The sequence below is a fragment of the Diceros bicornis genome, chromosome 1 (genome assembly GCF_020826845.1).
Source record: "Diceros bicornis minor isolate mBicDic1 chromosome 1, mDicBic1.mat.cur, whole genome shotgun sequence".
NCBI classification, from domain to species: Eukaryota; Metazoa; Chordata; class Mammalia; order Perissodactyla; family Rhinocerotidae; genus Diceros; species Diceros bicornis.
In genome coordinates this window covers 68,705,279-68,729,244 of record NC_080740.1, presented here as the reverse complement: position 1 = coordinate 68,729,244, position 23,966 = coordinate 68,705,279, and the positions used below count along the sequence as shown (strand labels likewise).

The 23,966-nt window shown below is 44.3% G+C and overlaps 1 protein-coding gene across 2 annotated transcripts in view; it reads left to right on the top strand.

Annotated features, from left to right (window-relative positions):
- GLRA1 (glycine receptor alpha 1) overlaps positions 1 to 23,966 on the top strand; it is a 73,692-nt gene that overhangs the window by 29,740 nt on the left and 19,986 nt on the right. For both annotated transcript variants that reach the window (XM_058544741.1, XM_058544692.1), the window contains exons 2-4: positions 2,038 to 2,165; positions 7,621 to 7,688; positions 23,576 to 23,799. In XM_058544741.1, coding sequence (XP_058400724.1) covers positions 2,038 to 2,165; positions 7,621 to 7,688; positions 23,576 to 23,799 — 420 coding nt within the window. The remainder of the gene's footprint in view (positions 1 to 2,037; positions 2,166 to 7,620; positions 7,689 to 23,575; positions 23,800 to 23,966) is intronic.

Here is a 23,966-nt window from a genome sequence, read left to right as displayed (position 1 = left end):
CACTGTACATCTACAAACACTCCCACGCATGCCCTCATCCCCACACACCTCCATACACATCCACCCACTTGTTTACACAACATGCATACACATCACACCTAGAAACCTACCCACATCACACAAACTCACAAACATCCATAGTCACACATGGATGTAAAAACAGTAAAATGCATTTGTTCCTCATCCTGTCAATCAAAACTAGCTCCTCAGTATATGAATAAGGGATCTTCAGATTACTAAACATGAGTGTCTGAATAATCCTGGAACACCTTCTGAATCTTCAAAGGAATACCAGATTGCTCTCAGTGTTTTTCATTACTGTATATAATAGTCTAATTATTTTAAAATTGTTAATCCATATATGAATACTTACGAATACCCTACTAACCAGAATATTTGATTAAGTAAAGTAGCATATTATTCATTCAATCACTCATTCACTGTGCAATTAACTACTGAACACCAGTTATGTTTGAGACACCATGGTAGACACAGTAGGAGATTAAAAGAGCAAACAATAAATAAAAACACCATGATTCCTGGTCTTAAAACACAAACACAAGTAACTATATTACTAGGTAGCATGGCCCAGGACCTGGTGAGTGAGGGGATGTGAGAAGAGAGCGGACAAGGAGACAGGACGGCTCTAGCCCTAGAGAAAGGGGAAATGTTGGTGCCGTCTGGGGAGCCTGTGGTCCAGAAGAGCAAGTTTGAGAAGGAAGCTGCGGCATTCAGTTTGGGAGACGAATTTGAGGCACAGGCAGGATGTGTGGATGGACATGCCCTGCAGGTGTTTGCAAATGAGGAAGGGGCCTTAAGGGAGAAGCCAGGGTGGAGACATAGATTTGAGAGTTATCCTTTAGAGGTGATCGCTTCAACAGTTACAACTATAAGATCAGAAAACAGCCAAGATGAAGAACAAGAGAGGTTGAGCAAAAATCCTTGGGGAACGTGATGTCCTACTTGGCTAGGTGACAGACACTCCCATCTTATGCAACACACACATCTCTCTGTACATGCACTTCCTCCAACGTACCAGCCCCTCAGCCCCACATGATAGGGGTGCATTAGCTCCCAGCTATCTCCTGTGTATAATTTCAGGGCTAGGAAATTTCAGTTGCCCAAAGCAACCCAAATAATTGTTCTTCAACCCTCCGGCTTCCAATGTTGACTCTTCTAGAAATCTGCACACCTTTGAGAGTGTGGCAGGGGGAGGGGCACTGTTCTTAGACATCAGTAATTCACACTACATTATGAATGAGGACCTGAAACCACTTTGCAGAATGGGATGGGGGGCAGTGCTGACAGAAACAGTGTGAAGCAGTCCCGGCAGTTTGGTTTCAAATCCCCCAACTCTCGATCCATTGAGGCAGGCTACCACTGACTCACTCTGGGACCTACATCTGTCCCTTCCACTGGCTGTGCCTCAATTTTCCCAGCTGAGCATTTTCTAAAATGTATGTTTCACGAGAGTATAGGTATCTAAGCTTGCTAAAAGTTCTAAGAAGACCTGAGGAAAAGATGTCTGACAAAGTTTGTGTTCCCGAATGTATTTGACTCAGGCAACTTTGTTTTTTTTTTAATTAGTGACTCTGATTCTGAAGAGAAACTTTGGGAAAAGGCTGGACTATTTGATCTCCAAGATTCTTTCTGTCTGTGCTGTTCCACGGACCTATAAAAGTGCAGGCACCTAAAACATGGGGCTGGACCTGGCAGGAGGTTAACCCTTCAATCTCCTCTCCCAGGGAGACCCTGCAGCCAAGCAGAATTGCTGGAAACCCCAGAGATGTAGCCTTAAAAGAATCGGCAGCTTCTCAGCAGTATCAGACACTCAGCTACCTGCCAGGATCCCACATTGGATTATGTTTGGGTGGGGTAAACAATTTAACCTGGGTCTTACCTTATTAAGGACACGTATTACCAATTTTTCAGCCTAAGAATACTCTAGTGGTTCTTGGGGCTGGCTAAGACTGAGATCTGATCACAGCATGAGAAAGTGCCATCATTAACCCTCTGCTTTCCTCTCTCCCTTCTTAGCCTTGCAGCTTCTAAGGAGGCTGAAGCTGCCCGCTCCGCTCCCAAGCCTATGTCACCCTCAGATTTCCTGGATAAGCTCATGGGGAGAACCTCCGGATATGATGCCAGGATCCGGCCTAATTTTAAAGGTAGAGAAAACTTTCCTTCCAGATCCCCAGGGATCTGCTTTCCTAGATTACAGAAGCAAACAGCGTGGTATTGTATGCAGACAGTAAATACACGGTATGAATCCCGTGCCTCTTTCCTCTACTAGATACAGACATTGTTAGTCAGTCTTCTCTCCCACCAAGCCCAAGTAAAGCCTCAGAGAATCCAACCCAAGAGTACCAGGGGTCGCCAGGAGTCAGTATGTGAATTAAAGCCTATTTGCTACCTCTGGTATAATGGACAGATAGGCAAAGGTGGAATGCGGAGGAATGGGTTCAAGTTTTGGTTCAGGTACAAACTTACTCTCTGAGCTTTGATAAGCCTCTTCCTTTCTCTGGGCCTCAGTTTCCTCATCTCTGCGGTGGTGGAGAGGGCTGTGTCTGTGCTTTTTAAAGTAGGCTTCAGGGAGCTCTAGGGCTGTGCTCAAAGGGGACAAGCAGAGGGCATAACGAGCAAGCCCACCCTGATTCTCTTTCAAGCAGCTCCACTTTTGTTTGTTTTAGAGAAGAGGTTTCCAACTGAAATTCATCTGCTGAAAGGTTCCCAGGGATTAACAAATGATTTTGAAACTTTCTAGTCTAAATCAGTCACAATTTCAAATGCCTACAGGGGTTAGGTAGGTAACTTAAACGAGTGAGGTGAGCCAGAAGAAAGGCAATAGGGAGTGGTAGAGACTATGGAGAAATAGAGACTATAGAGAAATACCCCTCTAAAGGGGGCAGCCTCTCCTGAGCCCCAGCCCACAGTTATCCTACAGGAATGTGGGCCCATGTTGCCAGATCGTCTGGTATTCCAAGAAGAGCCAGAAATCAAGACTTATGCAAAATTTCCTTATTCCTAAAACATGTCAATTCAAACAAAACGTGTTTATGACCCAGATACGCCCTGTGGGTAGCCAATTTACAAACTCTCACCAAAGTGACCTGAGAAGTTTCTTTCAGCTCTCACAGTCCTGTGAGATCTTAACATCCATAACAAGAGAGGACTAGTTCCCTTTGTCCATTGCTGCCTTTGGAGGTTGTAACCATCTCAAACCACTGAGCGGAATTCTGGAGGCACAGCCTTAAGGACCTCCTCGGGAACCTGTGCGCTCCGACCTTCTTCCCGGCACCCCTATAAAAATCTTATTTCAAGGACCCACTGCCAGCCTCCTAATCAATTCTTGGTTTCAGATGCCCTTCCTCACTGTTCCTTTTGGCTCAAGTCCAAGACCAAACAAGGGAAGTGACAGCTGGTAACAGCTTCCTAATACAGGCTCCCTTTGCCCCCCGTTCTCCAAGTCCCCTTCTCAGAGTGCTCTGCAAATAGAAAATGGCCTGGGAGATGCACTGAGGTTTGTGTTCAGGCCCCCCTCCCACCTTTGTCTGCCTTGAGGCTCCTTTGCTCCCCCAGCACCTTACTCCTGAGGCCATATCTTCCAGCATTGTTAGCATAACCTTGCTTCCCTCCAGGACAGGTAAATCAGGGCCAAGGTTGCTGTCACAGCACACTGGGCCCAAGCCCTTCACCAGGGTCACAATCTCAAACACCCAGAGGGACCAGGCAGGTATGGCACAGGAGGGAAGCAGGAGGGGGATAAGAAAAGAAAAAAAAAAAAAGAAGTCTCAGGGCTCGTCTACTGGCAGCCACTTCTCAGCTCCTGCCGGCAGCAGGCCTTCCAAGATAAGACTTGAGTCTGGGGTTGTATGTGAAATCTTCCGAGTTGGCAGCTAAATCACAGCTTTTAGGAAAACTATTGGCGAAATCAAACACATTCGACTATTGACCGCCAGGCTGCATCCCTTGCCCCTGGCAGTTTTCAGGAATTCCAGCCCGCCACGCCCCCTGGCGGCCCTCTTGGAACTCCATCCTGAGTGCCGTGACCTTGCTCTCCTGAAAGGAGGGACTCTGTTGAATGCCGTGTATCCAGGTTCACGTGTTAGTTATCCTTCGTGCATACCACTCTGCTTGGCACATAGAAGGCCCTCAACAAACCCTTCATAAATGAATGAATGAATGAACCAACAAATACGCTAAGGCTTAGAGCAGTTAAGTGACTTTCCCAAGTCATGCTGTCAAGACTAGGGATTTTAACCCATCTAGCTACTCTGACTCAATTCTTTGTCTAATGCTAGTGAATTATTTATTTGTTTATTTGCTAATTCATTCATTTACTTACTTACTTAGCAGTGGACATTTTTAAGAAATAAAACTTCACCAAGACTATAACACCATTGAATGAGGGCCCTTCCCTTCCTGCCCTGAGAACCTTACTATGAACACTTGGACCCAAAATCTATAGGACTAAAAAATCTCTTAGGCCTCTCCCAGCTCTGCACTGTCTCTAACTCCTTCAGTCTCCTCCAATTTGGGCTCTGAGCATCTTCCTGGAATCCCACCCCGGGAGTTGGGAAGCAAGGTTTCTCTTCTCTCCTTTGTGGTAAGGGCTGAAAAATTGGAATGGGGGGATCTCCTGCCCCTGAGCCCCATGGTCCCTTCATGCTTCCACCAGGCACAAACAAGACTCCCCAAAACTCCACACAAACCACAGAGCTCCTGAAGAGGCCATGCAGATAAGGGCCGTGTGACCCGAACACAATAGGAAGAGGCCTGCATTGTTGGAAAACTCCACAGAGCAATCAATCACTCAACGGTTTCCTTCAAGCACCAGAAATTTTGCCTGTTCCTGACCCTCCTGAAGACAGAGGCGCCCAGGAACAGCAGGCTCCATCTGCAGAACACAGTGGGAATACAAATCGTAATACAGAAGTAAAGAGCACTCAAATTGGATTCTAGTCTTCTCACTACTTGCCTGATACGTGTGACCCACGGTAAATCACTTGACATACCTGGGCCTCTGTTTCTGCATCTGTAAAATGGTCCAGTAGAATGAGGCCCTTCCAGCTCTGATATTCTGTATCTTCTCTAAGACTTTGTGTAGGATGATGGCTCCCAGGATCAGGGGCACAGCCCTGTGCAAACACATCCACAAAAGCAAAATTAAACTTCAATATTTAATGAAATATATACATTATCCTGCTGCCAAAGGCAGCTGGATTGTAATTTTCTTGAGGTTAATTTAATTTCAGGTTTATTTCAATGAACCACACCTCCCCATGGGGTCCTCTTGGCTGGCACCCTCTCGCACACATTACTCAGGACCTAATTTATATGGGAGTCACAGCGCCAAACACTTGCAGGGCTTGGGTGGAAACTCTGTGTGTGTGCATGTCATTTCAAGGCACAGGCAGTAACTCTTTGGGGCATCTTAATGGCATGAGGCTAAATGAAAAGAAAAACCTGAGTCTGAGTCTAAATGAGGAAAAAAAACAAACCTAATGGATTATTTGGATAGAAATGACAAGGAGGCAGATTTCCACTCAGCATAAGGAAAATTTTTTAGCAGACAGAGCTATCCAACTATGGAAAGTACTGCTTAAGATAAAATGAGTTCCCCACTACCGGAGGTGTTCAAGCTCTCAGCCTTGAATGGGTAGCTGGTCTAGGGCAGCGGTTCCTAAACCTGGCTGTGCACGAGAATCAGGCTCGTTAAACAATAGACTCTGGGCTAATCTCCAGAGATTTGGGTTCACTGGGTCTAGGGTTGGGCCGAGGAATCTGCAGTTTAACTAGTTCCCCCAGATGATTCCACTGCAGACAGCCCTGTCTGCACATCAGTTTGGGAAGCAATTGATTAGGTGACCTTTAAAAACCTTGCAGCCCTGAAATTCTATAACCTTGTAATTCAAATGGACAGCTTCCATAAGGGAATTCCAAACCACTGGAGTTCTGAGTGACAGCCCAGATCAAGAGCTACTCTCCCAGATTGATGGGGAAATTGAAACCCAGAAAAGAGAGGGGCACACCTGAGTAAAACAGCCAGTGAGCACTGAAGCTGTGTCCAAAACCCAGGCATCCTGGCACTCCCTGAGAGGGAAAACTTGGATTCTTACCACAAGACTGACTCCCTTCTTATATACCAAGATTTCTGAAAGGAAGGAAATCTTGGCTGAATTTGGGTGAAATGCTTGGGTTACTTTTTCAAGAGAGACAGAGAGGAGTGGGTAACAGAGACACAAGTATATCTGCTTCCTTCTTTCCACAATCAGAAAACTTGGGTTCGAGTGCTGGCTCTAGCACTTGCTGGCTAAATAAGCCCGGGTAAGTTACTGAAACTCCCTGTGCTCCACTTGTAAAGCAAAGACAATCATTCTGCTCTGCCTACCTCAGGATCTCATGGGGAGCAACAAGAAAGTGGACCTGAAAAAATTTACAAATTGCACATTGCAATCTTCATGGGAAGGAGTATGACCTATTATCCAAGTCTAATCCACCTTCAAAGTCAGCTCAAGGTCACCACCTTCCTGAAGTCTTCCCTAATACTTTCCTCTCCAGAACCTCTCTCGTACCTGGACTCTTACTGCTTACCTCTCTCTTACTCATGGTCTCATATTCCTCTCTGGTTATTTTACACTGGTCCTCTTGTCAGCTCATGTGGAAGCCCAGTGCTTAAAATCCTGGATTCTGCCACTGTGTGACCTTAGGCATGCCCCTCCCTTTCTCTGAACCTCTTTCCTACAAGTATAGCCATTAAGACCACCAGCTTTGGAATTAGACAAATCTGAACTCAAACTCTAGCTCAACCATTTACTAGCTGTGTGGCCATGGTCAAATAACCTCTCCAAGCCTGTTTCCTCATCTGTAAAATGTGGGTAAAAACCATGTCTTCTCACGGAGTCGCAAAGAGGACGGAAGGAGATAATGTTAGTAACACGCTCAGCAACTCGGCAAACCCTACAATGCCCAGTAAATAGTAACTTCTGTAATTAACAGTATAAAATGAAAGGATTGGGCTTCAACTGGACAGAGATCCCTCAAGCAATGATATTCTGAAGAGCGAATATCCCTCTACTTCTCTCCTATCCTTTGCAGTAGGCTTCAAAAAGATTGCCTGGAAAGTGTTTAACAAAGACTTATGGACTTCCCTTGAGGTTCCCTCTAGATTCCTCAGCTGGTAATTCTCATCAACGTCCTTTCAGACAATCATTCTTGGTTTGTAAGTTCAAGGCAAGGAACTTGCTGTTCCTTGCGATTCCCAAGATGGCCTCCAAATATTGTAGCCATAAATACATTTCAGTCACAAATTAGAAGACAGCCGATGGGGTTTGGGGAAGGGATTTCAACCATATGGCAGGATGATGAATCATCCTGCGTTAATGAAAGTACATCTTGGCTCAGCCTGTGGTGTTCTGTACCTGGTGCTCACTTGGGGACCAGGGAATCTGGCACAGCGAAGTGGCTAGGAGTCCCAGCTGCTCGGGGATGGGGTGGAGGGCAAGCAAAGGTCTCCTGCACCAACGGGGATCTATCCCTGAAGTCAGTGTTCCAGGAACGGGTCCTATCCCGTGGGTTTCTTCATGGCCATGGAGCTAAGCAGGAATCTCTCTTGATTGGCAGGTCCCCCGGTGAATGTGAGCTGCAACATTTTCATCAACAGCTTTGGTTCCATTGCTGAGACAACTATGGTGAGTGAGTCAAAACACAAGCTGCTATTTCCTTCTGGGGATATCTGTCTCCCGAAATATTTACCCTCTGTGTTGGTCTTCCCCAAAGAGATGGGGAATCTGGTGTTTTTTCAGGTCTCCAGTGGTATACCATGAGACTTGGACATTTTTACTGTCCTATTCAATGTTTTGGGTGAAGCCATGTATCTGAAAATAGCCAAAGAGCTAGCTGGGCTAGCACACGCCAAACACCCAGGGTTACGCAAACAAAATTATATCAACAGGCTGAAGTTTTAGATTAAAAGAAAATGTAAAGACCTGCTTGTAAGTTTAAAATTCAGCTACAGAATAGCAGAAGACTGGTCATAGAAGCTGAAATGGGTATATCAGGTTGATTCTAATCTCTCTACTTTTGTGTGTATTTTTAAATTTTCTTAGTAAAAAAGTTTAAAATAAATCAATTACATTAGAAAAAAGACTAGAAGGAAAAATATCAAAATGTTAATAGCAATTATCTCTGGATTGTAGAACTATGGATAATTTTTAATTTTCTTCTTTCAGTATTTCTATATTTTTCAAATTTCTGCAAGGAGTAAATATTACATTAGTAAATATATATGAATGTAATGATACTTTAAACCTTTTTTCTCAATCCTTGAAAACAAAAAAACCAATTGTAAGGAAGTGAACAAAAATCAATAGTACTCATATGAAGGGAGTGATCTAGCTTGTGAGAAAATAATTAAGGCTGCCTAAAGTCATCTCTTTATGAGCAGAGTGAGGAGCACCCAGTCAGTCACCAAGTCCTATAGATGTTACTGCCCTGAAATCTTCTAAAGCATCCATTTTTGGATAGCCACCTATCCCTAGTCTAGTTCAAGCTTCCATCATGGCTTGTTCACGTTACTGCAAAGGATTCTCGACTCTCCTCTTGCCCCCTCCAATCCATTCTTGCTCACACAGTGGTCTTTCCAAAATACAGACCTAACCACACCGCTCTCCTGCTTTAACATCTCTCCCGTGGCACCCCCTCCCCTTCAGCATTAGCCCAAATTCCCTTGCAAAGCTTAGAAGGCCCTTCATGATGCTGCCCTGCTTCGTCTCTTCCCTCTCTCCTCCCTGTTCTGAATAAATGGACTCGCTCAGAGTTCTCCGCACTCTGAGTTTACAGCCTTGTCTTGTTGTTGTTGAGGCCTCTGCCCAGAGCACCCACTCCAGCCTCCTTTCCCTTGCCAACCCTATTCTCACTTTAAGTCTCTGCTTAGAATTACCTCCGTAGGAAGACTTCACACTCTAACACGTGTGTACATGAGTGTGAGTTCATGTGTGTGCTTGACCCAAGACTAGGATGCGTCCCTGCTACCCGTTCTCATGACACATTTTACAATTCCCATAATAGCCCTTACCACTTACACTCAGTCTCCTTATTTGTCCCTCTTCTCGCTATAATGCAAGTTGTTTGCGGGCCAGAATCTTGTCACATTTCCTGTGGTAACCTCAGCAGCTAGCATAGTGATTTAATAACAGGTACTCAATAACTTTAAATAAATAAACCAAATCAGATATATTGTCTGTCAATTCAAACCATTATTTGGTTCTAAACATTTATGGAGATTAGATCTAACCTTTCCATCCCAGGCTGGCAAAAATCACTGAGCTCTGTGGGTTATGGAGCAAATGGTCCAAAATCTGTCCTTTTGCAAAGAAGCCTGTCTTGATACGGTCAAGCAGACCCTGGCCACATCCAAAGGACAACTGATCAAACTCCCTAAAACTAATAAGCCTCTTGTCTCCAAATGAAGATGATCCCACCTGTCAACTAGGAACAAACATGGCTGCTTTCACTGGGATCCAGGTCAAGAAGCCATGTTTTTCCACACTTTGAATGGATGTCTTATAAGAGCTCCTAATGAGGCCCTCTGCTTCTCTTCTTCTCCCTCCCAAATCAGAGGTGCGTTGGCAGTTGCGTTATTCATAGTCTTTGTGTGGTGAGTGTTCACACGTCCGCTCTTCTTCCAAAATGGTAAATAGTTACCAAACCAAGACAGAGACCACCCAGTTACATAAAGCACTTAGTTTTTTGAGGACAGGTGTACATACTGCACTCTACCCCCACTCCAACTTATTTCCCTATAATGACCACACAGAGATATATTTCCTTGATACAGATTCCTGAAAGAACAGCCCTTATTTTGTGTGGTCATTGAAAGCCCAGGCTCTGGAGTCACATAGACCTGTGCTCACTCACTCCATGTGCGGAGCTGATTTGCTTCATGTCTTTAAGCTTCAGTTTCCTCATCTGTACAATGCCGGTGGTGATTAACATACTGACTTCATCAAGTTACTATGGGTGGAAATTATGTGCAGGAAAGTGTTTATCCCAGTAAATGCTGTATAAATGCTCTAAATGTTTTCAGTGATGACAATGATGATGATGATGACGACGATGACAATGATGACGGTAGAGACTCTGGACACTGAAGCCCCAAAGCTCTCACTGATTAGCCTTGTGATCCTGAGCAATCCCTAGACTGCTCTGAGCCTTAGTTTCTCCTTTCCCCATGTCTCCTGTATCATCCCAGACTTAGCTCCTACTGCATTTTGCTTTCTACAGAGACAGCGTAGCAATTAGGACACAGTCTTCCACCCCCAGACAAAATTTGAGGCTCAGCTCTGTGACCTTGGGTGCGGGAGCCTGTCTAAGTCAGCTTCCTCATTTGTAGAATGGGGGCACCAAGAGCGTCCACCTTGTGGCCTGTTGTGAGGATTAAGAAGTAAGGCATAGAAAGTGCTAGGCACAGTGCCTGACACAAAGGACACACACAGTGAATGGCAGCTATTATTATTAAATGCCACTTACAATTTACAACACATTTTCACACTCATGCTCTCACTTGATTCCTTCCCCAGACACTTGGTCTGACAACCACTCTATTAAGCAGACATGGCAGACACTATGTTCCCCATTTTACAGCGGAGAGAAGTGAGATCTGAAGACGTGACATCCCAGACGTAGTCCTAGTTAGTGACTGAGCAGGGATTAAGATCCAATGCTCATAACCCTTAGACAAGCGTTTGTTCTGCACCACACTGTCATAACACCGCAGAGCACGTACTCGGGAAATTAGGGGACCACGGATCCACAAAGCACAATTAAGCAACAACCCAAGCACTATCAAAAGTGGAAATCCAACCTCCTGCCATGCCAGGCTCAGCACACCTCAGAGGGAAATGGTAAATAGTGATAATGGAGACAAACAGCAAGGGGAGCCCCGAGGAGACAGCCCCTGGGGTGGAGATAAAGAATCTTGAGACAGGGAATGAAGGATTGGCAATGATGTGCTTCCTTGGGAATGGCCCACAGGGGACGTAGTTTTCTCCTTATTAATTAAAGTGAATCCAAAGTAGGAGTCGCCATTTTCCAGTTTGCACATTCCATAGTACTGTGATTTTTTTTCCACTGGGTTCTTAATTATCTATATGTGTTTAATTTGCTTTGCTGATGACTTAGGGGAAAATAAACTAAAACCTCAGAGCTAGAAAAAACCTTAAGAAATTGTCTAAGTCTGTCCTTTATTTTACAGAGAGGGACTCTGATGGCTAGAGGGTGACATCACTTGAGCAATGTCACACAGCCTGGAATGGGTGTGACAGAGACCCAGGTCCACTACTCTTTGCAGCAGCCAAGGGTTCCCCTCCCTTCAGCTTCTTTCTCCCCTACACCCCACTAACTAAACCCTTTGGACAGCTTTCCCTTTCAAACCTCTACCCTTGTCACTCAAAATATGCTTGGAGAGCAAGACTGGACTCGTGTTAATTTAATAACAAGAGCAAAAATCATGTATTAAATGCTATAGTGTGTCAGGCAGTGTGCAGAGGACTTCCACATATATCATCTCATTTAGACTCACAACAACCCCATGAGGTAGGAAACATCCCCATTGCACAGATAAGGAAACTGAGGACCACAAAGGTTAGGTCACTTACATAAAGACACACAGCTAATGAGTGGCAGGCGTGGGATTTGAACTCAGATCTGTCTCACCCCAAAGCCCATGTTCTCCTGAGCCAACTATAAACATGTAACTCCTGGACATTTCGGATTACCCAGTCCCTGCGTGTTTCCTTTGGTCATAGGGAGTTAGAGCTGAAAGGGGACTTCATTGAACAGACATGCCCAGGCCCCCAGACTTCCGGCCCAGGGCTCTGCCTCACCAACCACACCAAGAGCTGGTTGTGCACCGTGGGTCCACAGTAATATGGACATGGTCTCAGCGTCAGAAACTTTCCAGGCTGTGTTCGTTCTCCAGGAGCAGCAGGGGTGCATAGCAGCTCCATAAACAGCTGGAGTCCCTGGGCCTGACTGTCTGCTTCCCAGGGCCTGGCTTTACTCACCGGAGCTAACAGACCCAAGAGCAGGGGGAGGCAGCCAGCAACGCAACATGGGGTCTCTCTCCACTCCCGACGAGGGGAGGGCTGAGGCTGCCTCTCCTTCACCCGACCTTTCCCAGGACTCTCTTTGAGTCTATGCACCAGGACGAAAGTAGAAGTTGGAATAGGCACGGATGAGGGAGACGACGGAAGAGGGTCCTGATCCAGAGCAGCCCCTCTGGCAGTCTACAAGAGAAAGATCTGGAGCTAGAACCTACAGGGAACCATTTGTCTGCACATGTGTGCTTACGAGTATGCATAAGTGTGCACTGCAGCATCTATGTGTCTATGTAGTGTGTATACACATGTGCATATTGTGGGATTGTGTGTCTGTGCAAATGTACACACAGACCTGTGTATCTGTGTATGCTGGTCTGAATATATTTAGACGCTTAACCTCAAAGAGAAATGTGCATGACCATGTACGGGTATGAATATAAGTATGTGTATTTCCGTGGTTATAAACGTGCATGTGAATATGTATAAGTGTGAACATGCATGTATCTGTGTGTATGGATCTATGTAAAAATACGTGAAAGAATTTAAGAGTGAATGTACACGCAGCATATTATTTTCATTTATGTAACTGTGTGTGGATATTTGTGAATATACAAGCACATATTTAAGTATGCACCAGCATTTGAGTCAGCATACTTCTATGTGTGTATATGCCTGTGCATGGGAATGTATGTACAAGTACATGTGAATACATGAAAGAGTATTTAAATATGTAATAACACACGAGCATGAGTATGTCTACATGTGTGTGCAGAGGTACATGTGAGTGTGCACATGGGGGGACATGTATATAGCTGGAATTCATGTGGAACTATGTGTAAACAAAGGTGAGAGAGAGAATATATGTGTGTGTACATGTGTGCTTGCGTGCATGTGAGTGTGTGTGTCTGCATGTGTGTATTGACATCCTTTGGGCATGAATCCCAGTATTTCCATTATTAGGACATGAGCTCCAGCGTCTGTTGCCAAGGGTCAGGCTAGCCTGGCACAGAGACGAGCACGCTGTGGCCAGGACCCCTGGTGATTGGTGACAGCCTAGCCACAGTACACTGATGGACAGCAAAACTCTGGAACCTTTTTTTAAGTATATGAAGAATAGATGAAAACAAGCTTATGTACTAAGTCCAAGGGAAAAGGAAACAGAGAGAGAGAAATAGAAATGCAGATGAACAATTTAACGTACATCCTACTGGTCTCCTCTCCTTGACTGTACATACATTTATGTACATATGCACATCTTTGTAGAAATAGGGTAGTGGAATACAATTTGCTTTTTTCACTCCCACCATGTCTTGGAATCTCTCCACATCACTACACATAAGTCTACCTCATTCTTCACTCTCTACACACCACCAAATTTGGAAACATAATGTCATTTATTATTATTACATTCAATATATGACTAAATGATTTTAATCTATGTTTCCAGACTTTATGGCCTGCCTGTAGAATTCCATTGTCTGGACATACCATCATTTCATGGTTTTTAGCCACTCTTCTCCTGATAGACCATTAGACTAATGTGGCTTTTCACCATTACATACAATGCCATAATGAACATTCTTTACATAACTCTTTGTGCATTTCCTTAGGACATATTCCAGAAGTGGAATTTATCAAAGGACATGGACTTTTTTATTATTTTGACAGATATTTTTGCCCAGCTCACTTCCAGAGAAGCTTCAATAATTTACTGTCCCCACAACAGTGTTCATTTCTCTTTGTCCTCACCAACCAAGATAGTATCACGCTTTTTTATTTTACCAAATGGGATTTTTTAAATTACACTTCATTGTCATTTTTAATTTTCTCTTCAGATTCCTAGTGAATTTGAGCATCTTTGCCTATGTTTGTTGGGCATTTTGAATAATATTATAGGTTTCTTTTTTTTACATGTACCTCCTTAATCCATTTGGAGTTTAGTTTTCTGTTAAGTGTTTAGTGGTGGTTTAACTCTATTTTTCTCTGATTAGACAATAATTTTTCCTGCATCATTCTTAAGTAGCCATTATTTCTCCACCAATTTGAAATGCTATCTCTTTCATAAACTAAATCCTCACATATACCTAGGTCTGTTTCTAGTCTCAGTTTATGGTTTCATTGCTCTGTTTCTGCACCAATACCACAATGTTTTAATTACAGTCATGAGTCAATGATGGGGATACATTCTGGGAAATGCGTTGTTAGGCAATTTCGTCTTTGTGCAAACATCATAGCGTGCACTTACACAAACCTAGATGGTATCGCCTACTGCACACCTAGGCTGCATTGTACTAATCTTAGGGGACCACCGCCGTATATGCGGTCCACCATTGACAGAAACATCGTTACGCAGCGCATGACTGTACTATGGCTTAACATTACAGTTCTATGTTTGGTGGAGAAAGTCCTTTGTTGTTCTTCTTTTATAAGGCTTTCTTGACCCTTCCGGCCCATTTTCTCTTCTATATGAACTTTAGAATCACCTTGTTGAGGCCTATAAAAATCGCCTCAGATTTTGATAGTGATCGCATTTGAGTTTACAGATTAATTTGGGAAGAATTCACATCTTTACAATATTTTATAAACATGGTATGTCTCTCCATTTCTACAGGCATTCTTTTATGGCTTCCAGTAAAGTTTTAGAGTTGTGGGGTTTTTTTAATATATATGAGTCACACATTTCTTGTTAGGTTTAATTCCTAGATATTTTGTGGGGTTCGTTGCTATTGTGGATGAGATCCTTTTTTGTTGTTGCTTTTTCCATTACACTTTGTCTTTCTACACAGCTAATGCTAGGTCACTTTTTATACTCTTGGGTTTGGGGGATCCAAGAGAAAGTCTATTAAATGTCATGCAGTTAGATATGGCTCAACACTCCATAAAGCCTCGGCAAACTGAAGACTAAGAGAAGGCCAAGGAGAGAGCCCTCAGAAGTGCCATTAGAGTCTGTTACAGACAGAAAACAGGGTGATAGGCAGTCTTGGTATCATCTGCTGGATGACTCTCTCCCAATACACCACCAAGGGAGGTATCCCAATCATGGATTTATGACAGCCCAGAGTTGGCTCTTCGTCAGATCAGATTCAGGAAGGCTGACTCAGGACAGTCAAACTCACAAAAGACTAAAGTGGGTAAATAAGACTGCCAAGTTATTTTAATTTATGATGGGGCTTTCCAACATCATAATAGGAATGCTCTTGTCCTCCACAAAAGCGCTCCCTTGCCACTCTCCACATGCCAGGGAAGCTGATCAAAGTTGCTTTTGACATATCTGGAACTGGAGGAAAAGAAGCTAGACAGCCTTGATGGAAATTTCATCCAGGCCAGAGAGAGGTCTAAGAAACCATCCTCGCCTCACCACACAGAAACCCTCTTTCCAGCAACAAAAAAAACGTTGGTGTTCTCTCAGACAGTGTGACCCTATCCTCCCGATGATGCTAGATTACTAACTGCCAGATTCCTGCTCCTCACACTGCCCTTTCTTATACTGCTGAACGAATGTCTCCCATGTGTTTATAAAGTAGTTCTCTAAACAAGACACAATACAATAAATTAGAGTTCCACTCATTAAATTACAAGCACATGCCTGTCCTAAATCATTGAGATTATACATGGATCATTGTCATTGATGCTGGGCCTAGCCAAACTTCTCTACTGCATATTCATCTCTGCTGTTAGTTTAACTCTCAGAGAGCAACCTTATTTCCAAGTTTGTTAGTGCCGGGTTTCGCTGTGGGTGCCCTGTACTGCCAACACTGTCCTCTTTCCAGATTAACATCCACCCTTCACTTTGCACCCTTTGACAACCAGTTATGAATCCACCTCACTGTTTAATATCCCAACCCCAAGTTCTCCACCTGATACTGACTATAAGGATATGTATGAGCCAAGCTGTCACATGGGCTCAGTGGGGCCCCGGTGTACCATATCTACTATATTTCTTTCACCTACCCATCTAGGAACTTGGTTTAAAAAAAAGGGGGGGGATAGAGAGGCAGCATGCAATTGTCAAAAAACTGTGACATGAGGAGCCAGACAGTCCTAGATTCATGTCCCTGCTCTAGCACCTACTAGCTGTGGGACCTTGGGCAAGACACTTCACCTCTGTGTAACCTCGCTGAATTCCAGTTCCCTCCCCTGTAAAATGAGTATAATAACACAAGTGTGCTAGGTTGATGAAAGGTTTAGAGATACGATGCATATAAAGTTCTAGCAAATGTTAGACATCCAATAAAAGTAGCTGCTATTAGCATTTTTATGTAATTATTAAACTCATGCTGAGCTTTAGTGATGCCCTAAAGACAAACAAAGATGCTCAGCTCCACTGGTCCAAACCTTCTACAGTTCTTTACAACAAGTGTAGCTCTGATTGTGTGAGATCCAAAGGAGAATGCACCAGGGAGGGTGGCGACTCAGGAGAGGTTCAAGGCACGGAGCAGGCGTCTGGAGCCAAGGATGCAATGGGTCAGGATCTGAGGAGTCAGCCAGCACTGGACTTGAGCGTAGAGCAGACAATGGGGCAATGCAAGGGTCAAATCAGGAATGAGGTGGGATCGCTAATGGACTGCTGGACCTGGGGCAGAAGGTTTTTGCCCTTTGCCCTGTTTAATACTTCCTGCTAATTGTGAGTTTCTATAAACCTACAGGTACACAACAGCAGCCAGAGGCAGTGTCTGAGGTGTCATAAAACTGTCACTCAGTGCAATTCTGGGAGATCCTGGGTAGCATAGTCTAATGGTTAAATTCCTGGGCTCTAGCATTAACATCTTGGGTTCAAATCCCAGCTTTGCCTCTTACTAGCTGTGTGATGTCAGAAGGAGTACTTTAACCTCTGTGCCTTGATTTACCTAACTGTAAAATGGGAGTGATAATAGAACCTATATCACAGGATTACTGTGAAGATAAAATAACACACATAAAGCTCTTAGCATTGTTCCTTGCACGTGGTATAGTCTCAATCTCTTAGTATTATTTGCATCGTTATTATCAATTCTGGATCTATCAGTAAATAGTGGTGGGAATTTGGGACTTGAGGGCTTTAGTTTCCACATCTGTCCAATGGGGATAAGAACCTTCTCTTCCGTGCCAAACTTCATAGAACAAAAACGAATGTGAGGGTGCTTTGAAAAGTAAAAAGCAGCAGATAAGTATAAGACCTTACTAATAAAAGGAGCCAGTATGGTGTACTACTTAAAGCCTAGGACTTTGGACTCATCAGTCATGGATTTGAGTCTCTGCTCTGTCACTAACTTTAGACAAAGCACTTAACACCCCCAGGCCTCAGTTTCTCTGTAAAATGGTGTCACTGTGAGAATTTGGAGAGATAGTTTATTAAAGCTCATAGCACAGTACCTGGCACTCAGCTAGGATTTAGTAAACTCTACGCGTGCCAGCTAAGCCAGGTCCACACTCTCACAGGACTGTAAGGAGACTGGGGCTGACTTAGCTCACATTTGGAGGCAACACCTATGACTCTGGTTCCACAGTGCTTCTCAGAGGTCTGGGAAAGTGCTCGAGAGGAAGGGCAGCAGGTGGGAGAGGAAGCAGCAACTCATAAAGCAAGCCTGGGCGTCCTCCACTCTGGCCCCTGGCTTTCAGCAGACTGGTCCAGCTCTCACGCATCTTAATCCCAAACCCTGTCAGAGCTGAATTTACATTAAAGCTTCTCCAGGGAGAGCAGAGACTGCCGGATGGCAGATTCAACTTGGTTCTCCTCCTGCTAGCCCTGGGGCTGCCCTCAAAGGTGTACAAGTGGATTGGAAAAGAAGTGGGATAGAGGTCAAGATTTCTGCATGCAAGTTCCAATTAGTCATAGAATTGCTGTATGGCCCTGGGAAAGTTCCTTTCCCTCTCTGGGCCATGTGTAAAATGAAGGAGTTGAGACAGAAGTCTCCAAAGTTCTTTCTAGCTATAATATTTGATGATAAAGAAGAAGATGATGATGACAAAGAACTATGATTCTCTCATCTACCCCCACTCTGCGTTCCTACTATCTTAGTTTAGATCCTCCTTACCTCTCAACTGGACTGTCACAACGGCCTCATCACAGCTCTCCCTGGGCCTGATTCTCTTACTTCCAATATCTCATGGTCGTTCCCGCCATACTGATCTTCCTGAAGTCAAATTGTGGTATTGCTTCCCTGCTTAAGTCTTCCACGGTGCCCAACTGGCTACAGAATAAAATCCAAACACTCTGGTTTGTCAGTCAAGGATATCCACAGCCTCAAATCAATCCATTTTATAGCCTGTTCACAGGAGAGTGGTTGACAGCATGAACTTGATATGATCAGAAAAACTAGACTTGAATTCCAACCCTACTGTTTACTAACTGTGCAAATTTGGACAAATTATGTAACTTCCCTGAGCCTTCTTCATCTATAAAATTAGACTGAAAATTCCTGTGTCACAGGATTGTTTTAAAGATAAAATTAGCTGTAGTGTGTGGCATTCTTAGCACAATATCTGGTACATAGTAGGTCCCTAATAAGGGGGACTTTTATTACTAACAGTTAAGCTAAACTAAACTGTTTGAACACCCCTGTCTACACACTTTTGCTTGTGCTATTCGTTCTAAATGAGATTTCTTTGACTCCCAACTCTACACATCGTAATCCTAAATACACCAAGGCTGCACCCCTAGTCCTCATGTCCTGCCCTGCTCTAACCTATTCTCATCTCTGTCCCTCCTCCACACACATCACCAGCCTCCTTTGCAGCTGAAACCAGATACTGTTCACATCTCAGAACATTATCAGATCTAGAGATGCTAACTTCAGGAGGACGGAATGAACTGGCAGGGGCCATTTTAAATGCCACCTTCTCTCCAAAATCTTTTCCAGATTCACCCAACCTGGCTGGAATTAGTGTTGAGGACCCAAGAGCAATATCCAATAGCAATTTGTTAGAACCTCTTATGACCTTTATCACTTCCAGTATTTGTGTCCCTATCTTCTCTTGCTTGCTAGATAATTTGAGCTTGGTGAGGGTAGAAAACAAGACCTTGTACCTCCACTCTCATTGTTTTCCCACTGGGCCTATTAATGTGTATAGAGTTGAACTGAGTTTAGAGAAGAGACATGTATTTGAGAGCTGGAATGCTGAGACTTAGGAAGGTATAAACATCTGGCTCTCTGTCCACTTCTTAGGCAATGTGTCTTAGTTCAGACTGCACTGGGCACACATCTTTTCCTCCACATTCCCTTCTCATCAGCACACACACAGGCAATTGGCTCTTACCTATTAAAACACTTCATGCTTCCTATTTCACCACAATACTGCGTTTAAGGAGTTTACTGGGAGAGGTTAGAATCTGAAACTAGATACAGAGGGGGTAGGGTTGGGGGGCATATCCAACTGCAGGTGGCACACAGGAAGAGCATGCCAATAAATGTTTGTTGAATGAACCAACGAGTTAACACTCTACCTTGGTCTTATGAGCAAGGCAGTTGCCCAGTTACCAGAAATCACACCATCAGGCAATCTCAGAGGCAGGATGGGTGAGCTGATTGATGCTAAAGACCACTGAGCTGGAGCTCTGGAAATCCTTCCCACCTCAGACCTAGAAGGGCCACCCTTGAAAGTGGGAGAGCTAGAAACCAACTTCCGGAGTGGAACCTGAGGTTCTACGGTGGGGAATTCACATGTTGCTCCTCTGGCCCCTGAACCTGAACATGGACCTCCAGCACGTTGAACACCGACCATTGTGAGTACAGGGCTAAGCAGGCAAAACAGCATTTAGCTTTCAGCCTGTTACACCAATTACATTGATCTCTTCCGAACTGCACTTCCCACTGCTGTTTACCAACCAGGGAGGAGAATCAATGGCAGCAACTTGTTTGGTAGCAGCTGCCGAGGGGCTTGGAAGATGCCGGGAGAAGGAGTCGAGCTGCCCGAGGACACCGAGACACACTCCCCAGGTCTCTTGCTCTCAGTTTTCATTGGTGATTTCATAATGAGGCCCTGCGGTTTTTATTTTGTTTTTCTTCTTTTAGATGATGTCCATTTATATTTTTTACAATCAACCTGCTTTTACATTTGTAATAAGAAAAAATAAAATATTTTTAAAATACAAATGTAATAATATCCTCCCTACTTAACACTCTTGGAAAGCTCCACGGTACTCTCAGGATGAAGTCTGAATTCCTCAGGATGGCTCACAGGGCCGTGCCAGCCTCCTCCCACTCCTCCCCTGGCTCGTTTACTCGATATTCTTTTCCAAGTGCTGCACTCTTGCTTTGTCTCTAGGCATGTGCAGTTCCAAATGCCCAAAATGCTTCTTCTCTTTAGCTCAACCGCATTTGGTCTCACCTTAAATATCATGTCTTTCTGGAGCCTTCCCTGACCACCACCCCAAGTCGAGACGGGGAGCCTGTCTTCTATATCTCTATAGACCTTTTACTTAATCCCCATCGGAGCCCTTATCACATGTGGTGTCAACATTACACTGTAGGCTCTGTGACTGCATAAATATGTCTTTCTCGTTCTCAGCGGATTCTCCAGTGCCTAGAACAGTGCCCGGCACTTAGTCGATGCTTCAGTTAAATGTTGTTGAAAAAGTAAACTAATAACAATTAGCTATTAGATTTGGAAAGGTTCTCAGAGTCCATCTAGCCCGACTTCCTTCCCAGAGAAACAAATCCAGGTTTTAATTCCAGGTCTTTACTGAACTGCTACGTGACCTTAGAAAATGCCTTTCTTCTCTGAGTCTCAGTCTCCCCAGCTATAAAATGAAGAAAGCTCTTCCTGCTCCAACTTTTTCTAGCTTTGCCTCCTCCTCCTGGGTCCTGGGTAGCTCACTGGTTCATCAACTGGGTGGGTAGGTGGGTGTAGGGGAAATAGTAGGTCAAGTTCATCCTCTCAAATTGCTGCCAATCAAGTTGAGGAGATAAGACACACACAGTGAGGAAGTGCTAAATTATGTTTCTGGTGATTCCACTTTGCTAGCAGATCAGAAAAGGAAGTGATTAGGGAAGCCTGGAGGCATCAAGCCTCCTGCAGGAGATAAGGCTTAAGCTGAGCAGGCAGAATTCACCTAGGCAGTGAGGATGAGAGAAAAAGATCCTGGCACAGAGCTGCCATTCACACCCATGGGACGTGATGAGCAAGGGCTCGCCAGGGTTAGGCTGGTGTGGACTCAGATCCCAGCTCTGCCACTTACTAGCTCTCGGCCTTGGAGAAGTTTCTCAAACTTCCAAACCTCGGGCTCCTTTCCCTCACTATGAGAATCTGAATGTCTAGCTTACAGAGATTTTGTGACGATTAAATGCATGTGACAGTATCTAGAACAACGCCTGGTGCCTAACAGACCGTTTTAAGAAATGCCACTTCCTTTTCTTCCTTCCAGCCACATAAACAGGCTTGACATGTCACTGGCAAGAACATCAAAAGTGCAGCTGGGGTTTGGGGCTGAAGGGTTTTTCTGCCCAACCATTCATAGCCTGTTTACTCTCATGTGACTTGCCCAGTGCCTCATCGTGCTCACACACGCACACACACACACACACACACACACACTTCATGTAAAATCCAAGGGAGAAGGAGAGATTGTTTCTAACCTCCTGATCAGATAGAGCCAGATTGGGAGCTGTCCGTTACTGTCAGCAGGAGAAACAAAGAATCAAGTCCAGGTCTGGCTTCAAGTTCTCCCTCCACCACGGGACTTATAAGACACAAGATTACGAGACCAAATGTCATTTTCTATGGGGCTAGAGGGAAAGGCTTCAATTAAATTATAGAACAATCCCCTAAAATACCTTGACACATTTTATGAAGCCATTGATATTTCTGTAAGCAACAAAAGGAGGCATGTGCTGCGGGAAAAACCAGCAGGGGTGAGGGTGAGGTGGGGAGGAGGGTTGTTTGTTTTAGCTCACCCCTGCTGATGACAGATCAAGAGTGATTAGGATTTAGAAGAGCATCCCAGAAGAAAATATAGCGTGACCTCATTTATCCAGCACCTTCGGGGAAAGAGCAGCAGCAGGTGCTCAAGTGTGGAGATTATTCCTTGAAGAAGAGCATTTAAAGTTGAACTAGAACTGAGGTTAGTAATCTTTTAGGGAAATATAGACCCTTTTGGGAATCCAACATGGAGAGCTATGCCTTTCTTCCTGGGAAAACACAAATAGATTCCAAATTCTACTGGCAGTGTCATAATATTCATGGGCCCCAGGTTTACATTGCCTCTCTAAAAAAATTAAAAACTTTTCTTAATGGAAATATTCCTTAACTTCATGACCCAGCTTCCTGCCATAGAGACCTACCTATACCACTAATTGCTTCTCAGGCTGTGAATGGGAACTAAATGGACTCTTTCAGTTCCTCTAGGACTCACTGAACAAACCCTGAGCTAGGAGGCAGGTGTCTTGAGTACCAGAAGCAGCTCTGCCCTGCCCTTTCAGAGTGACACTGGGCCAGCCTCAATTCTTGCTGGACTTCAGTTTCTCCACCTGGAAAAAAAGATGGTGGGGGGAGGGAGTTTTGACTAGGACAGCAATTCCTAACCTACGTTCTGCGGAAGACAAGCACCATGCACAAAATAAAAGAGTTCTATGGCCAAATAAATCAAGGAAATGTTGCATAGTCTATTCTCCTCTTGGAGACACACACAATTCATTAGCATATTAAGTACTCTCAGAAGTTCTGCAATGAAGAAATCTGTTGCGTTTGGTTTAGTGGAACATTCCCCTAATTGATTTGATCTGTGAATTTTTTTTCAGTCGAGAACTACCCTGCAGTCAGATCAGAGAGGCATTTAACTTAGCACTGAGTTCGAACCTAGTAAGATGTGACTCCATGACATCTATTAATCCTCCCCAAACAAACAAATCACACATGTTATAGAAGGTTACAGAAGGCTAGTATTAAAACAGAGTGGTGTAGACCTGAGGACAGCAGGGACACTCTAGAACTCTTCTACCCATCCTTCCTCTACTGCTCAGAAATTAACTGTTCTCTTTAGGTAGAATAGTTTGAATGCTGAGCTTTTAGTCTTTCCTTTTGTTCCTTCAATCTACCTAGAAGAATGACTCTCAGACCTTAGTGTGCATGTGAATCACTGCACTGAGGGGGGGATGATAAAAGGGGGACTTCAACTTTATCTGTAATGTATTATTTCTTTCATCTAAAAAAATGAAGCAAACATGACAAAATGTTAACAGGATGAAAACAGGTGTTTATTACATCAGTCTGAACTTTATTTTTTAAATTTCTCAAAAGAAAGAATAACATTTAAATAATCTCAGTTCAGAGTTGAATATACTTAATGGGGCATTTAGAGGATTTTCAGGGGTAATTTTGATTCCCGTGGTTTTTGCCTGAAGCACAGACTTTACTTCTGACCCCCAGGTAAGATGCAACTACACTCTAATAACATCATCCAGAAGAGGCTTTAGGGAGCACTGGCCCAAAGCACCTGGGTCCTCCAAGAGTTGGCATCCTAGGGCCTGACCTGACTCCACCCCCTTGTCTCCTGGCTGTAGGACTATAGGGTCAACATCTTCCTGCGGCAGCAGTGGAACGACCCACGGCTGGCCTACAATGAATACCCTGATGACTCTCTGGACCTGGACCCATCCATGTTGGATTCCATCTGGAAACCTGACCTGTTCTTCGCCAACGAGAAGGGGGCCCACTTCCACGAGATCACCACAGACAACAAACTGCTGAGGATCTCCCGGAACGGGAACGTCCTCTACAGCATCAGGTGAGTTCCGGACAGGTTAGTCCCTCCATCCTCAGAACACGCCTTGCCCCATTGCTTTCTGGGAGCAGACACTAAGAAGGGGCCAAATAGAGGTGAACGGGCCCTGGCAACCCAACATCTTTGCAGAATAGGCAGAGCCAGCTCTGTAACTTACTCTCAGTAAGAAA